Source organism: Periplaneta americana, chromosome 16 (assembly GCF_040183065.1).
Source record: "Periplaneta americana isolate PAMFEO1 chromosome 16, P.americana_PAMFEO1_priV1, whole genome shotgun sequence".
NCBI classification, from domain to species: Eukaryota; Metazoa; Arthropoda; class Insecta; order Blattodea; family Blattidae; genus Periplaneta; species Periplaneta americana.
Window position 1 is genome coordinate 182,891,518 of NC_091132.1, and position 18,078 is coordinate 182,909,595.

At 34.6% G+C, this 18,078-nt stretch overlaps 1 protein-coding gene across 1 annotated transcript; it reads left to right on the forward strand.

Annotated features, from left to right (window-relative positions):
* Window positions 1-1,532: 1,532 nt before the first annotated feature.
* Window positions 1,533-15,847, forward strand: LOC138691456 (zinc finger protein 492-like). Its single transcript, XM_069813385.1, has 5 exons — window positions 1,533-1,589; window positions 2,592-2,729; window positions 6,469-6,606; window positions 9,943-10,025; window positions 12,609-15,847. Exons 1-5 carry the CDS (start codon window positions 1,533-1,535, stop codon window positions 13,867-13,869), a joined length of 1,677 nt encoding a protein of 558 aa, XP_069669486.1. The 3' UTR covers window positions 13,870-15,847.
* The last annotated feature ends 2,231 nt before the right edge of the window (window positions 15,848-18,078 follow it).

An 18,078-nucleotide genomic window follows, 5' to 3' on the forward strand; every position in this document is an offset into this window, starting at 1 on the left:
TTTCACCAGATGTAAGTATGGCGAGACCATTCGGTCGAGTTCAACATCAGCATATCTTCTATTTCAACTTTAATTTTTAGTGGGCAGTGGTTAAGTTATACACTCTTCCTACCAATACACTTTTAATAAATGTCTCATATTTTTAAACCCACACTTCGTCTGTAAAAGGCAACAAGACTCGTATTCTTTGTACAGCAATTTCTATAACATTGTTATCACTATCAGAGCTCAGCCTAGTAACATTACTCATAATACAAGTCGTTGAATTCCGTTGTCTTGTGTGTATAATCCATAAACAGTAACCCACACTTCGTCTGTAAAAGGCAACAAGACTCGTATTCTTTGTACAGCAATTTCTATAACATTGTTATCACTATCAGAGCTCAGCCTAGTAACATTACTCATAATACAAGTCGTTGAATTCCGTTGTCTTGTGTGTATAATCCATAAACAGTATGAATGTTCATATATAGCGTGTTATAGGTAAGAATACATACAGTCCTACAGACTCGTGTGCGTATTGTTTCTGCCTCTTAAAGTATTTAATTCTCGCTTGATCTAGAATGAAACAACGATCTAGTGCTTCTATGATAAGTGATTTGTCCATTGTCACTCATGCAATGTAGAAGAAAATTATTGTTTTCTGTATTGTGTATGAAAGGAATGTACATATTGTAACTGCAATTGTTATCCTTATTTCACTAAATTGAAATTCTAACTACAGGCATTACCAGTATACATCAAATGTTAAAGGGGCCGATGTCCAGAAAGACAAATTTTACAGGAGAAACAAAAAACTATTGCTTGTTTAATTTTTTAAGTTTATTAATTTCCAAATTAAGAAATTATATTTAACTCACATTCGTCACATGTGTATTTGGAAATATAACCAATCATGCCCTTGGTAGGGGCACTTAAATTAGCTGGGCATGTGCCTTTTTAACAAATAATCTGTTTCGACAGGGATTAAATATAATAAAAACGAGTTTTGTGTAAAAAAAAAATCAAGATTTAATATGTAATACTATATACAAAACATTTTATCATGATTTTGAGAAATTTGAAATTTAACTTTTTGAAATATAAAAAATTTAATAATTTATTATATTGATTACTTTGATTTTTTCACATCAGAGTTGGATCCACTATTCAATCTGCTCATAAAATACTTCAACATTATCCTCAATGTATAGTTTTACTTTCTTTGCGTCATTAAGTTGTTGCTTTCTCATTCAAAGTTTTCCTTCTGGATATGCAATAACACTAGACAGTTCAATAGATGTATGAGATGGAGATGTGGAAGATCCGTCCCCGGGCCACTTACTGGATAGTCCTAAGAATCAAGTTAAATCTTATTTCGTGTTCACATTAATTTTTTACATACAAGGTTGCTAGTTTTATGTTCGAGCGAACCTGTACCAGCGATAATCACGGCTTCCTTAGTCCCTGCACACTGCCAATAGGCGGTCAAATGAATTTTGAAAAGGAGAATTAGATAAAGATGGATTGCTACGGCTATTATATCAGAAAACATGTCTGAAGAATCTCCAGTTCTGATCACTTTTCCCATTGTAAGGTGCGAAGTTGAGGTGAGCTGTTGTTTTCCACACGAGAGTACGTTAGTTTCTTCATATAGAGAAAAAGTTTAGGTAATAGGGATGTATTGTTAAAAATTTTATTTGTAATGTTGGCAAAACTTGCAAATAGGTATTTCCTTTCCTACTAGATTGTATATTACAAGCTTTAATATCACGATACGCTTCTACTAATTCCTATTTGCGAATGTGTTACAGGTTAAATTATAATACATCACTTTAGGCTCTTGGTATGCCTTGCATCTACGAATCTGTGATAGACTAGTCTGAGGCTTTTGTTATAACTTTTGTATACGTACCGGTGACAGGTAAGGTTAAGTTAATTTCTTACGCCTTGCATAGTATATACTCAAAATTGTCTAAATATATGCCCCTTCTTTTTTTTCTGCCCGCTTTCTTTGGTAACCCTATAGTAAATGTGTGCAAAAAAAATCTCTTCATCAAAATATGTCGCTATAAAATCATTCGTTTTTCAACTCCACCTCCACTAAAACTACTTTACAAATTCGACGAGTTTCAGTTCCAAAATTACCAAAAGTACTTGTGCGCTAATTTCTTTGTAATTTTTTATGAAGCCTTTCTCATACCATGCTGAGGAAAGAATAACATACGCTTGTCGACCATCACAGAATCCAGAAATTATGCTAAACAATTTATAATGAATAAGTAAATGTAATATATAGGCCTATATGCTTAATACATTTGATTAGGTTAGGTTACTTTAGGCTTTCAGTATTCCGTGCATATGCGAATCTGTGACTGCTTCGTTTAGACTTTCTTTATGATTTGCATGTACGAATGAGTGACATGGTAGGTTAGTTTAGGATTTGCTATATCTTGCATATACAAATCTATGACAGATGAGGTTAGTTCAGGCTTTTGATATGCCTTGCATGTACTCAAAATTATTTAATAATGAGCCCATTTTTGCTCTCCGCTTTCCTTTTGTTACACTAATCCCAAACTGTCCAATTATGATGTCTCGTTTTACTGCAGGAACGGAATCTTTTGGATGATCATTTGCCTGGTGTAAAGATGGAATATGTTGACCAGAGCCTTGATTTCACATCTCAAGTGAAATTAGAGGAATACCCGCAGCCAATTTCTTTCCCTGTGGTGAAAGATGAACCTCAGGTGAGTGGAGCTCAAGAAATGTACTGTGTTCTTCTTCTAATATTTATGGTATATTTTGATTGGTTTATACATTACTCTTTGGTCTAGAGATAGGAAAAGCATCATCACTAACTTATTTGTAATTGATGGTTATGCCTTGTTGCAGAGAAGTCTAATGTTGAACTGTTATCTCACTTTTTGTTTTAAATTTGAAAGAAAAATTGCTTGTTGCACTTCCTCTTAATGGTTGCTAAGGTACACATTTCCACAGTGTGTTTGGAAATATGTCGTACTTAAGGACACGACTTCTTTTTGCTGTGTCTGTGCCTTTGTCTGAAATTCTCAATACTTTTACTGCTTCATATATGTAATTTTGTTTTATTTGTAGCTCTACGTACAGATATTGGGGCCATTAATTCAAGACTTGGCGTATCTTTCAACATTTTCATAAATTACACATCATAATACAGTGACCATAATACCTAGAATGTTCAGAATATTTCATAATATTTCCGATTAAATTCTACATTTTCTATTTTGTGGGTGCGTGCGTGCGTTTTTTTTCTCTTTATTTTCATTGTATGTGTGTTGGTCTTGGTGTGTATTTGTGTCTTAGTGTGTATTGTCTGTGTGTGTATGCACGCTAGCTATGTTCAGCCATCCTGCTGCTGTTAAGGTAAGCTACACTTACCAGGTTGGATCCGTTTGACCGTTCGGATTTTTATTTTTTGCATTATTTTAAATGAATCATCATCCACTTCGCCGATTCTCCTCTGTTCATGTGACCGAATTCCTTTCAGAATTCTGACCAGAGAATTCTAAGTGGATTTCTTTATGGTCCAGATCGAAATAGAGAATGTCATGGCAAATATATCGATTGCAAGGCTATCAATGACGTTAATATCGAAGATATAATGAAATGCATTACACGAAGCTTTTCTTATTAAGTCCTACAATATGAAGAGCTTTTATTTTACGAAATTAGAATTATCAACGTAATATGGAGAAAGAAATAAGAGATCAGATTGGGAAAATGTTGAATTAATTGGGTTTGTCCTTCATAATTTATTTAATTTACAGAGATATTCATTTTATTTTCATTTTCAGTTCGGAACACTGCAATGAAATGATGCGCTCTAGCGGTAAATTACAATTATATTTGATGATTCATTCGGAAATGCGGACAGGTGAGCGATACTATAATAAAATTCCGAAGGCAGCAACCATATTATTTCCTGTAGGTGAGCGCCTACCTTTATTGTCTGCTTCCCGTTAATTAAACATTGAATTTTTCTTAACTGTGATATAAATGCTACAAGTAATAAACCAGGTACTGACTATATAGAAGCAGAGAGCAACCAGTGAAATTTGAAATCATATTCAAAACTACAAATAGGTATAAATACTCATATTATTATGTGTTTGCGACTTCTAGGAAGTTAATATATTTGAACTACTCTTGAATGAGGTAAGGATGGAATACATTTTTCTTTTCTAATGCTGCAATGCTCTCTATGATTTCCCTCAAAAAAATTAAGAATTTGTTTTTTTGTGGGAAATTCATTCCAGATTCTTCTCTTGTCTACTCATAGCAGTATGTATTATATGATATAGATGAAACTAAGTTCCATTGGAAGAGAAAATCGATCTGGGTTCATTTCCCCCATTGTTAACTTTTCCTGACAACCAATTATATAACAGAAGTGTAATGTTTGATGAATTAACATAAGTGACACTGTTAATGTACACTCATGGACAGAAGATATGATTGGCTTAGCAATGCAGTACACCGTATACCAAAATTTTGCATTATACTATCTTTATGATTCCGCTTACTGATTTCTTTCTCACGCCTCTAATCGTAACATAACCCTGTTGTGCCGTAGTCTGTTTCTAATTTAAATAGTGGTACAATTCACGAATGTAACAGTGAATAATTTCCATGTCCCACAATGTTCCCCACTCATACATGTCAAAGGGACATTGCCAAAAACTTCTTGTCGAACTGTGTGGTAGCTCAATGGTTTAATGTTTGAGTACTTGTCGGTACGAAGCAAAATACTTCTAGAGCTACAACTCAGAATAAATGAAACGTAGAAAAGGAGGGTAGAGGTGATACAGTCAGGTATGTAGAGATATTTGGGAATGTTCCCTTTTGTACAGCATTTCAATGGAACAAAAGCAGGCACTGGTGGTTTTTCCACAGTTTCCCATCATAGACAAGTAATTTCTAGGCATTGTGTACAATCATTCAAAAAATATTATGTGCTGGCAACAGAGCAATCCAGTGTTTCATTGTTTTTTACAAAACTATGGAAATATTGTTGTTAATCTAACACATTGTTGAAGATATGTTACAATATAATGCACAGTAGTATATTATGTGGGATAATGGCCTAAATATTTAAATACTGTGAATAGTTAGCTTTGCGTATTCATCATCACAGACGTTAATAACATGTATAATAAATGTTTTTGCAAAAAAATATGCATTTGCATATGATTCCTGGCATTATTCATATTGCATAGGATCCTGTTGGGATTCCTATAAAATATATCAGATAAATTCCTTAGAAAGAATCCAGTATAGGGCAGCTAAATTTGTTAAAGGTAAAAGAGAAGATGGAAACTATACGGTAAAAGAACTTAAATGGGAAACTTTGGAAAACAGACGTAGGAAAACTAGAATAACATCATTGTATAGAGCACATCTAGGTCAGAAAGCATGGGTAGACATAACAGCTCGGTTAGAAAAGCGAATGTACTATGGTAGGAACGATGATGATTTTAAAATCAAATGTAGGAAACAGAAAACGGATATAGGTAAATTCTCATTTTTAAATAGATCTATAAATGATTGGAATGACCTACCTGCAGCGGTCTTTGGGGGCTGTCCTTCCTTAAGGAGATTTAAGAATAATGTAAAAAGTTGTATATAAAGTGAATATTAAAATTAAGGTGACATTCAACATTTAATTTTTTAAGGTGACATGTATTTATCTAGCCTGACGAGTTACTTCCTTGGTTTGAATTGTAAATTATTTAAAAATAGCGTGTAAGAGAGTCTTAGGCTAGAAATGTTTAGTTTAAATGTAAATCTGTTTATAAGTATGCATAAGGATGTAATTATTTGACTTATTTGAACTGTTGTATCAGTGAAGCGAGGTGAGTCAGTGAAGTTATGGTTTTACAGTGCAGTGAACAGTTCCGATCAGTGATTAATTATAGCGTCAATGAAATGTGTTCTATAGTGTCAGTGAAATGTGTTACAGAGTGTCAGTGAAATGTGTGCTAAAGTGTCAGTGAAATGCGTCATAGTGCCACTACAGGGAATGAGATGAGAGTAAAGTGAAAGACTATTGAAACTTATGTAGGACCTATACATAATTATGTAGGTTGTATTTTAAAATTAGGTATTTTATTTTATGTTTTATTATTATTGTGTTAAATTGTATTGTGTATTCTTATTGTATTGTGTATAAAATTGTATATGTGTTGTAAAATTGTATTGTGTATTGTAAATTTTATTGTGTATTGGTTATCATTTTATTGTGTATTGTTAATATTGTATATACCACTGCCACCGGGTGCTTGCCCACTTGCAATGTAAATAAGTACATACATACATAATGTAAAGCACATGCTGTGGGTTGTGATCAGACTGTAGCATGCGGACACATAGAGAACAACTAGTAAAGTTAGAAGTCGTCTTCTAACACTGTAATAAATTGCTTATTTAAGATGTGTCTTTGTACTGCAGGAACTGAATTTTTCGGATCATCATGTGACTGGAATAAAGGAGGAACATGAGGACCAGACCCAAGATCTCACAACTGAGATAAAATTTGAGGAAGATCCGGTGCCAATTTCTTTTCCTGTGGTGAAACGTGAACCTGAGGTGAGTGCAGAACAAAGAATGCATGTTCTGATTCATCCGGATAGATACAGCATACATCAAAGTATTGTATAGTTTACATCCTTTTTTCTGTCATTGAAGTGAATTCAGTTTTAATATAATAATAATGATTTATTTTAGCTGGCAGAATTAAGGCCGTAAGGCCTTCTCTTCCACTTAACCAGCAAAAAATTATACATTCATATGCACCAACTTACAAAGAATTCAACAATTTGATTTAGATAAGAACTACATGTATGCAAGAGTTATTTACGTATTAAACAACAAAGTACTATGAACTATTAATTAAATACTGAAATACAAACTATGTAGCAGAATTAAGTTAAAATACATAGAATGTTAATATATTTCAAATATTGTTAGGTAATAGAAAGAGATTATTATGAGACAATTTTGAAAATACAGCACTATCACGATGCATGTCTGAAGGAAGGAGTAACAATGTTGACAGTGATAGTTTAAGTCAGTATGATTGGAGTTAAATGCTAAAAAGATTATTTTTTAAGCTGTTTTTAAAAGTGTTTGTTGTCTTGCAGCCCCTAATACTTTGTGACAGGGAATTCCATTGTCTCGAGTTGGATACTGTAAAAGATGATGAATAACGAGATTTTCTATGAAGAGGTATACTTAACGCGCCACAGATAAGTGATCTGGTATTTACGTCGTGGTTAGAATATAGATAGGAGAAAGGAGACGAAAGGTAATTTGGTGTTGAGGTGTGCAGAATTCGATAGAGCAAACACAAGGAGTGTAAAGTTCTGCGTTCTTTAAGTCGGCGCCACGAAAGTCTTGCGAAGGACGGTGATATGTGATTATATCGTCAGATGTTGCATACGTATCTGACGCACATATTCTGAACTCGCTGTAAATTGACTGACAGTTCAGAACTTAGGTCACTTAACATAACGTCACAATAATCGAAGTGCGGCATTACTAGGCTTTGTACTAGGGTACGTTTTAGTTGCTGGGGCAAGGAGTTTCTTAAGCGACTCAAACAGTGAATGGAGGAACAGATTTTTTTTACCGTTTCTTTAACTTGAAAATTCCATTTTAGATTATTATCAAAAAAGAAGCCAAGATTTTTTACGACAGATGAATAAGGGATTAGCGTGTTGTTAAGGGTAACAACTGGAAGATTACTCTTATTAAGAGAGTTAACTAAACGCTTATGGCCAATAATTATAGCTTGAATCTTACTTGGATTAAGTGCGAGTCCGAAATTGGCCGCCCTAATGCAGACAGTGGCTAGGTCACAATTCAACTTGTCAATTGATTAATTGATCGTATTGGGTCTGGAATGTATGTAAAGTTGTATGTCGTCGGCATAGAGGTGATATCGGCAATACTGTAACTTCTTTGATACGTTATTAATGTAGATAGAGAAGAGTAGTGGTCCTAATACGAAACCCTGCGTCATTCCCGCCTTTGTGCATCGCCATTGTGAGAACTGATTACCAAGTGAAACACACTGTTGGCGGTCACGTAGATAGGAGTCCATCCAGCTCAAGGTATTGTCTGACAGGTGCAAAGTAGGTAGGAAATGAAGATTGGGAAAGCAACAGGAGTTGATGGATTCCCCATAGAATTAGTGAAATGCTTGGGTGAAGACAAGAACGATGCGACGAAATATATGAGAAAGGCGAGGGGCCTGAAGATTTTACGGAGACAGTGTTGATTCCATTACCGAAGAAAGTAACACAACAAATGTAAGGAGTTCAGGACTATCAGTTTACAATTCCACTGATACGAACACTCGGTCAAAGATACCTGGCGAGGAATAAAGAAGGGTATAGAGGATTTGTGGACCTAGAAAAGGCTTTTAACAGAATAAACTGATGGGGATCCTTAAGAAAATTGGCTTGGATTACAAAGAGAGACCTAAGATGTTGGTAAAGCGTCGTAAAATAACCTACTAAAAAAAAAAGAGACAGAAGACTGTTCAGTAATGTTTATATGAAACGATTGAAAGTCAGGATAGGAGAAGAAATGTCAGAGGGAATTCAAATAGCGAGAGGAGTACGTCAAGGATGTCCATAGCACCTATCCTGTTCAACATCTACTCAGCTTTACGTCATATTGTTTACAAGCACTTCTACAGAGTCCACTTTCACATCAGTTGTGGTTCAGTCATTGAGCAGTACCAGACAGGACAGACGATATCAGAGGACTGCAGATGTCGCCAGCAGCCCATTTTGTTTGTGTACCGTGAAGAGGAAGATTTTTAAATCGAATCGAAATGTTATATTTTATTTAACGACGCTCGCAACTGCAGAGGTTATATCAGTGTCGCAAAAAATTGAATCGATTTTCAAACTTATTTTGCATCGAAACGATACATTTCTGGACACGGGTTCCAAATCAAAACTTTATCTACTTAATCCTCTCTACATCCCCTAGAAGTTTGTAATAGGAATTTTGAAATACACTGTATTAATTATCTTTTACAGTTTGCAATGTTACCATTTCTTGTGAGTAAAGATGTAATATTTTATTGTATTCTACTAATTAATATAGCCTATGTACAAAATACTGAGAAACAACGCATATCGAACTGCATTTATATTTCTTTGTTTCTCGGAAAATAACTGTCGCATAGGGATGATATCTACTGAAAATCTTAGACTTATTGTACTTAACATCATATATTTTTTTACGGGTTCAAACTATTAACAAAGGGTAGCTGTTGTTGTTTCAGGAAATTTCACTTTTATGGACGTGTGCAGTTTCTCAATATTCCCATTCAGTTACACACTTACATTGCATTGTAATTATTCTGTATCAATAAATTTTACATATCTATCATAAACTTCAAATACACATACAAAAATTCTGTTACTTCACTTAGTGAATACTATGTAATTTGTTTCTGTTCTCAATCTTTTTGCAACATGCGCCATTTCAGTTTCATCAAGTTATCATTCCCCCGTTTGTCGACCAAAAATAATGCATATAAAATTTTTAATATTTTACTTTATATGTTAATGCATATACATTAATTTCATTTATTTGTATTTTATAGTACTCATTTCCTCCTAATATTTTCCCTGCTCTTTTGGAACTACACCTTTAGACTATGTTAGTTTGTCGCAGTAGTTTAAATTACACTTTTATTTTGCCACATGTTGAAAAAAGCTTCTACAACGCTCTTATATAAGGAAAAGAATTACCCCATGAAATATCTGCCCCAAGAATACTCCTCTGTTAACTAAACTTCTACAGGCCTAATACGACTTATATGCATTTCTGTGGCATATAGAATCGATGCACTTTTGTTAATGTAAATTGTGCTACCTTTCTGTTTTGTTTGCTCTGTGTTAGGAAGAGCAGAGTGACTTGGACACAGTGAATGAGGAGCCAAGGGTGGAAGGAACAGCAGAGGACAACGAGATTTTCACGGAATGGTGAGTGTGGTGTGCGAGTTTATGTAGAGATTCATTGCGCTTGAAACTTATTTTTCGATAACTGGCTAGAAGCACCTTCAGAAGGGCTGTATCTCTGAACTAGCACCAACAGATAGCGTATGTGTATGTTCAGGGATGCACTTTGCAAGTGCATTTGTTTTCATAGTGTATAAACAATGAGGATTTACGTAGTGTTTTGGTATTTTAAATGCTCTTAAAAGTAGCTCTATATATGCCAAATTATTGTCTTCCACTGTGTAGGCCTAATAACCAAGGAACGCTTTTTGCCTTCTATGAGTTTCCGAAGCATGCTTACTGCTAGCTAAAACCTGGTGAGATGTCTCCATTGTTGTGTAGTGCAAGGTCTCTAGATGTCGTCGAACAGCTGTTACCGAGGACATTCCTGTCACATGTTCTTTTGTTTATTATTCTCCACTACATTAAAAATTGAATCAAAATATTTAAACCATATTACTTAGAGCAATATAGAAATATATCAATGAAACGTGTACAGGTATTCGAATTTCTTTAGCCTCGTATTTTGTTTGTTATTGTGTACTAAAAACTGCCGACGTTCCAGACTTCCAATCCATTGGTAGCAGTCAGTAATTTAATTCTTAAGTGATGGTGAATTTCTTTGTGCAATGTAACGATGTACATTCACAGTTCATTTGTGTTCCACAGTTTTCATAATAAGCAGTTTTTATTCCCTTCATGGCATAGTCGTGTTGGAGGTTGTGTAGGTATCAATGAATTATATTTTCTTTGTTTGGGCACGTTTTAATATTTACAATAAATGAAAAAAGAAAATTAAGTGGGGCCAGTTTCTTATAAAAAGAAAGCGGCGAGTTGAAAGGAAAAAAGAGAAATTTGCAAAAGTACCAAACATTAGTACTTATTTTCATTCTGGCTCTCAATAACAGCAACATACTTTGAAGAATCGACGTATATAACATCCGAAACTATCCGAAACACATGTTTCGCCAATGCAATCTAGTGAAGGAATTATCGAAGAGCAGGATAATATAAAATTGTAATGTCAAAACGAAGAGACAACGATATAAAAAGGCACATTCACAGTGATTTGAGCACCCTGTAGTCTATTCGGTGAAAACATGCCTCACTTTTCAAATTCCGGGTTCATTGAATGCAAGACTGCAAATGTGCGTGTTAATGAGCACAAAAACTGATCTCAACATAGAACTGCCATAATTCCACTTATATCTAGAGCGAGTCCACACCTCTGGAGTAACGGTTACCACTTCTGGCTGCGAATCCAGGTGGCCCGGATTCGATTCTCGGTCGGAGCGAGTTACCTTGTTGAGTTTTTTCTTTTAGATTTTCCCGTAACTCAATGTGAGCAAATGCTACATAAAGGCTGGTTCCACAATAAACTAGAAACCGAAACGACAACGAGAACGGGAACAAAAATATTGTTAAAATAATTGTATTTAAGACAGCTTTTAAAAGAAATTATTGTGAAAGCTTACCTTAAATAAATTTATTTTAATATTATATCTGTTCTCGTTCCCGTTGTCGTTTCCGTTCCCGGTTTATTGTGAACCAGCCTTAACTTTCGGTGTTGGACCCCGGACTCATTTCACCGGCATTATCACTTTCATCGCATTCAGACGCTAAATAAACTAAGATGGTGATAAAGCGTCGTAAAATATCTTACAAGAAATATTTAGTGCACACTGTAGAAACGATACAGTGAAAACTGCTTACATTTTTCCAGTCACGTAAAAGTATTGGCCAAATATTCTTCAAAGTATTTTCGCCATAGTGGAATGTCGCGCAGTTCAGGCACATTCACTGCGTGCGTCTGATGAAGAATTTGATTCAGCAAATATTGGTAATTCCATACATTCTTTGCAAATATTTGTGGAGTTTGATGGTTTTCAGCTACACATATTGTACTGTCTGGCAACAATGCAAAAATTAACATAATTGGAAAGTGATAAAATAGACTATATATTAACCTTTTATGTAGCATAAGAATAAACCACAACGCATGATATACACCGTTGAAATACGAATTGGGAAGCAATCGCACAAACTTGCACATTTATGTCCAAAACCAATGAAGCAAAGGTAAATGATTTTCCTTTGTAGGATACTCTCCGATTAAAGGTAATACTCATAATATACATACAGTTATTTCAATTGAGAATGTAACTGTAACATGAAAACATAATTTCACTTGCTTTTATGGACGTGGAAACATTAATTCCTCACGTTTAATTATATATATATATATATATATATAGTGTTTTCAGAACAAAAATTGTCTAAAGTAACCTAACTGGCAGGCGACTTTAGACAGAGAATTCTCAATAAAAAGGCCAGCCAACTAAGAGTTGGCAATCATGGCATTTTCCACATATCATTTGTTGTATAGGTTAATACAAGAATGTTGAGACAATTTTTATATTTCCAACTTAATTCATAATTTATTTACAGCATTGTATCTCTGTTGGTAACGTTTCTTCTCGGGAAATAAGTTCGTTTAGGTTTGACGATCATTACTTTAATGTATTTTTGTTCGGACTATTCTATTGACTGATGGTATATTTTCGTCAGGATTGCAGCTACCAAAGAGAGTTCTGTATCATCAGAATTCGACAGAATTGCAGATGAAGAGAACAAGATGTGTGAGATTCCTAAGATTTCAGATTCCTCAGGAAAACAAGCCCGAACTCATGAAGATAAGCAAGTGCAATTCGAAATTTCTGAAGAATGTCTCTCCAATCCGGCAAAATCGACGACGCATTTACATGAGCGTGTAGTCAACAAAGCTTACAAATGCGATATTTGTGGTAAAAGTTTTTCTACTTCCCAAGGTGTAAAAGTGCATGAACTCCTGCACACAGGGGAGAAACCTTTCAGATGTGATGTTTGCGGTAAGTGCTTGTCGACGTCGAGTAATCTTAAAAGGCATAAAGTCGTGCACTTTGGTGAGAAACGTTTCAAGTGTGATGTTTGTGGTAATTATTTGTCCCAGTGGAGTCATCTTGAAAGGCATAAACTCGTGCACGTTGGTGTGAAACCTTTCAAATGTGATGTTTGTGGAAAATCTTTCTCGCAGTTGAGTAATCTTAGATGCCATCAACGCGTTCATACTGGCGAGAAACCTTTCAAATGCGATGTTTGTGGTAAATGTTTCTCGTCGACGAGTCTTCTTAGAAGTCATGAACGCCATCACACTGCCGAGAAATCTTTCAAATGCGATATTTGTGGGAAGTGTTATTGGCGTTTGAGTCATCTAAGATGGCATATGCGGCTTCACACTGGCGAGAAACCTTTCGAATGCTATGATTGTGGCAAGTGTTTTTCGGATATGAGTAATTTTAGAGGCCATGTACGCCTTCACACTGGGGAGAAACCTTTCAAATGCGATGTTTGTGGCAAGTCTTTTTCGAGGATGAGTCATCTTAAGCGCCATCAACGCGTTCATACTGGCGAGAAACCTTTCAAATGCGATGTTTGTGGCAAGTGTTTTTCGCAGTTGAGTCAACTAAGATCCCATCAATTCCTTCACACAGATCAGAAATCTTTCAAATGTGATTTCTGTGGTAAGTGTTTCTCGCTGTCTCGTAGTCTAAGACGACATGAACGCCTTCACACTGATGGCAAATCTTTCAAATGCGATGTTTGTGGTAAGTGTTTTTGGCAGCAGAGTCATCTAAGGAGCCATGATCGCCTTCACACAGGCGAGAAACCTTTCAAATGTGATGTTTGTGGGAAGTGTTACTCGGCGTCGCGTAATCTTAGAAGCCATGAACGCGCGCACACTGGTGAGAAATCTTGCAAAAGTCAGGCGAGTAACGTTGTGTTTCTCTAAATCGAGTAGCGTGAAAAGACATCAAGACCTGGACTCACGCGAGAAACCTTTGAAATGCTGTGTATGTGGCAAACGATATCGGGTTCTAGAAACCTAAAAAACTTCGAATCCCGCACATATTGCAAAAATGCGATGTTGGAATTGTTTCTCGCATTGGAATTGCGTAATAGGACATGAACTCCTGCACCGAGGTGGGAAACCTTTAAAATCCTGTGTTTCTTGGAGTTTACCCTGAAGAGCGATGCACGCGTGTACAGAAGTGAGAAAACTGTCAAACGTGATGTATTTCTTTCAATCGAGTGGCCTGAAAAACAAACTCCTGCACACAGACGAGGAACCTTTCAAATGTAATTATTCTGGTCTTTCTCGGCGATGAGTAACGTAAATTGCCTTCAATACCTGCTAACAATCGCGATATCTTTCAAGTGCGATGTTTGTGAAAGGTGTTTTTCGATCTGAGTTTTATAAAAAAATATAAACACCTCCTCGCAGACGAGAAGCCTTCTGAATATATTTGTTGTCAAAATGTTTTTGCTGTCTAACTTAATTACTCGTATACAAGGTAGGATGAATGCAAACGCGATTAATTGCACTTTCTTAATTTATTTTGTGAGAAAGTACCAAATATATGATTTTTGTAGCAATATTGCTTTATCATCCATATGTATTCTATTGAACGACAATCATTTTTCTGAATTTGAAATGTAAGTAATGCAGAGCGATGAACATCACTGCAGCCAGTGCTGAACTGTGACTTTATTATAGTTATTAATAGTAGAAATTACTAGAAGTAAAGCTTTCATGAATGCAGCATTATTCCGCCTTATTTGAAATAGTACGTCGGGTAATTCATCATATATCGCAAGCCTTTTTCTTTCCAGCTCAAAGTCTGTTGATGCCACTAAATGCTGTAGGAGGAAATATTGTTCAAATTCACTTTCTTCCTGAAAACAGCACTCTTTGTCCACTATTCAAAATCATGGATGGCTGTGAATATCATTTCTACGGATTTATCCTTCGTTATTCTGATACACTGAAGTTAAGTTTTTGCAAGAGTGTCTTGAGAAGGAGCTTTAAACTTTATATATGACATGAATCAGATACTTCCAACGTTAGGGTGGTCAATCTTTTATTAATTAATCATTACTTTTATTTTGAAACCAGATATTTTTCGTCGTCTTCATCTGTAAATTCCATTACTGTGGGATAGAAAGGTAACAATAATATGCTATTTTTTATAGATCTTGATTACTTACCTTTAATGTCACAAACGATTTGGTAAAGTTCTTATATGAACAATTTCGTGTATTAAATGAAATCATTATTGTATTCTATCTTATTTACCTTCATGTGTTATTTGAATTTTGAAAGAATTTCATAATTTTTGTATTTTTTCATTGAATCATCCATCTTTTTCCCGGCAGACTTCATATAATCTTTTGCTTTCATTGTCTTTATTTTTATAGCTTATATGCACTATCATTGATGTTGCAACAAAATCATGATATCGGTACAAAGTAAGTTGTAATGTTTACAAATATCCTGAATGCATTGATTCCTCATAGCACTTTATAATATCTGAAAAAGTGATGTTCTTTTGATATAATTTGGAAAATATTTCCAGGCCCCATTTTACTTCGCCCGTTGCGTATTTAAATAAAGGTTGTTTCATTTACATCCATTCCACTGACTCATAAAATTGTTAATTATTAATAAATGTTCATATAATTTTTATACCTTTATTGTGAACTGTTTCCGTATTATCAATTACTTGAAGTTTTGAAACAACAAAATATTATACACTTTATTTATTGTTTAATCCTGCTTCATTTTTTTATGTAAAACAGATGGCTGGATTTTATTGTTGATGTAGCGAACGTATGTGTACTATATACGGTGGTTATGTTTGATTAGTGTAATGTAATCGCCATTTTCTTAAGTAATTTTATCAAAAATAAACGTTTTTCTGTGTCCTGTTTGTTTTTTTTTTTATTATTATTATGTTGTGATATGTGATGTGTGGAGGTTATCTTTATAAAGTAATAGTTTGGGACTTGGTGGGACTAGCCCCCTAAAATAACTTACATTTTTTATAGGTACATTATATCATTTAACTCCCATAAAATTTCTTACAAAAGTGACGACTGTTTTACATTAATCCAATATGTTGGCAGTACATCTTACGAAAACGTCAATGACGTCACGTTCCTTATACTGATTCTTTAAAATTGCGTAATATTCATTGCCATGTATGTACTCTATGCACTTATTCTCGCTTTTTCCATAAAAACTCTCTGATGTCAATCTATAACATGCGGTAACAAATCTTCATACCAGCCAGTTCTTTTATCATTTTTTTAAATATGGCATGGAACAGAGGGCTACATATTGCAATTAACTCCTAATTTATGCGTATTAAACACTTTGCTACCACATACATATGTTAAAGTCAGTGGTGTAAAAATCATTTCGAACGCCTTACAAGTAGCAAACTCTACATTTCTGCTGTAGTTTTTGTAGTTGTAATGAACACAGTATCATAAGATAGAACCCAGTTTGATCCATTAGCTGTACAATCATGTGGTGACGCTGACATAATGGAGACAAGACTTTCACCAGATGTAAGTATAGCGAGATCATTCAGTCGAGTTCAACATCAGCATATCTTCCATTTCATCTTTTATTTCTAGTGGGCTGTGGTTAAGTTATACTCTTTTCATACCAATACACTTTTAATAAATCTCTCATATTTTGAAACCAACATTTCGTTTGTAAAAAGCAACATGACTCGTCTTCTTTGTACAGCAATTACTGTGGCATTGTTATCACTATCAGAGCTCAGCCTAATAACTTTACTCATAATACAAGTCGTTGAATTCCGTTGTCTTGTGTGTATAATCCATAAACATTATGAGTGTTCATATATAGCGTGTTATAGGTAAGAATATATACAGTCTTACAGACTCGTGTGGTTATTGTTTCTCCCCTTTTAAAGAATTTAATTCTCGCTTTATCTAGAATGAAATGACGATCAAGTACTTCTATGTGAAGTGATTTCTTCACGGTCACCCATGCAAAGTAGCAAAAAAATTATTGTCTCCTGTATTGTGTATAAAAGGAATGTACATATTGTAACTGCAATAGTTATCCTTATTTCACTAAATTGAAATTGTAACTACAGGCATTACCAGTATACATCAAATGTTAAAAGGGCCGATGTCCAGAAAGAGAAATTTTACAGGAGAAACAAAAAAACTATTTCTTGCTTAATCATTTAAGTTTATTACTTATCTGAATAAACCAAATTAGGATATTATATTTAACTCACATTCGTGAGAAGTGTATTTGGAAATATAACCGATCATGCCCTTAGTAGGGGCGCTTAAATTAGCTGGACATGCGCCTTTTTAACAAATAATGTATTTAGACAGGGACTAATTGTAATAAAAACGAGTTTTGTGTAAAAAAAAAAACACGATTTATTAATATCTAATAGTACATACAAAATATTTTATAATGAATTTGAGCAGTTTGAAAATTAACTTTTTGAAATATGAAAATTTAATAATTTATTATATTGATCACTTTCATTTTTTCACATCAGAGTTAGGTCTACTGTTCAATCTGCTCATAAAATACTTCAACATTATCCTCAATGTATGGTTTTACTTTCTTTGCGTCATTAAGTTTTTGCTTTCTCAGTCAAAGTTTTCCTTCTGGATATTATGCAATGACACTAGACAGTTCAATAGGTATATGAGTTGTAGATGTGGTAGATCCATCCCCGGGCCACTCACTGGATAAGCCTACGAATCAAGTGAAGTATTATTTCGTGTTCACATTAATTTTTGGTAATTTCCTAGAAGACGGGCAAAATCCAACATGGCTGACGAAAACTACCAAAACGTTCTGCCAACTATGAAGTTCAAATGTCACCAAACATTACAAAATCAAAGATGGAAAATCAAACATATATTCATATTTTTAAGGAAGAAAAAGCCCTTCAAAAAATGAAAATACGTTTAATTTTTCATCCTTGATTTTTATGCTGTTTGGTGGCATTTGCACTTCAAAGTTGGTAGTACTTTTCTGGCAGTTTTCGTCCGCATTTTACCCCCACAAATCACTAAAACACAAAACAAAACAATAATTTATCACCTAATCAAACAAAATTCAATCCTCATTGGCATCTTCAAAGACAACCACTTC

What these genes read in the sequence shown, in the direction of transcription:
- LOC138691456 (XM_069813385.1), top strand. Translation starts at nt 1,533, where the DNA reads ATGTCTGAAGAATCTCCAGTTCTGATCACTTTTCCCATTGTAAGGTGC. An exon ending in TGGTGAAAGATGAACCTCAG is followed by an intron (nt 2,730 to 6,468) that starts GTGAGTGGAGCT and finishes TTTGTACTGCAG; the next exon opens with GAACTGAATTTTTCGGATCA. An exon ending in TGGTGAAACGTGAACCTGAG is followed by an intron (nt 6,607 to 9,942) that starts GTGAGTGCAGAA and finishes GCTCTGTGTTAG; the next exon opens with GAAGAGCAGAGTGACTTGGA.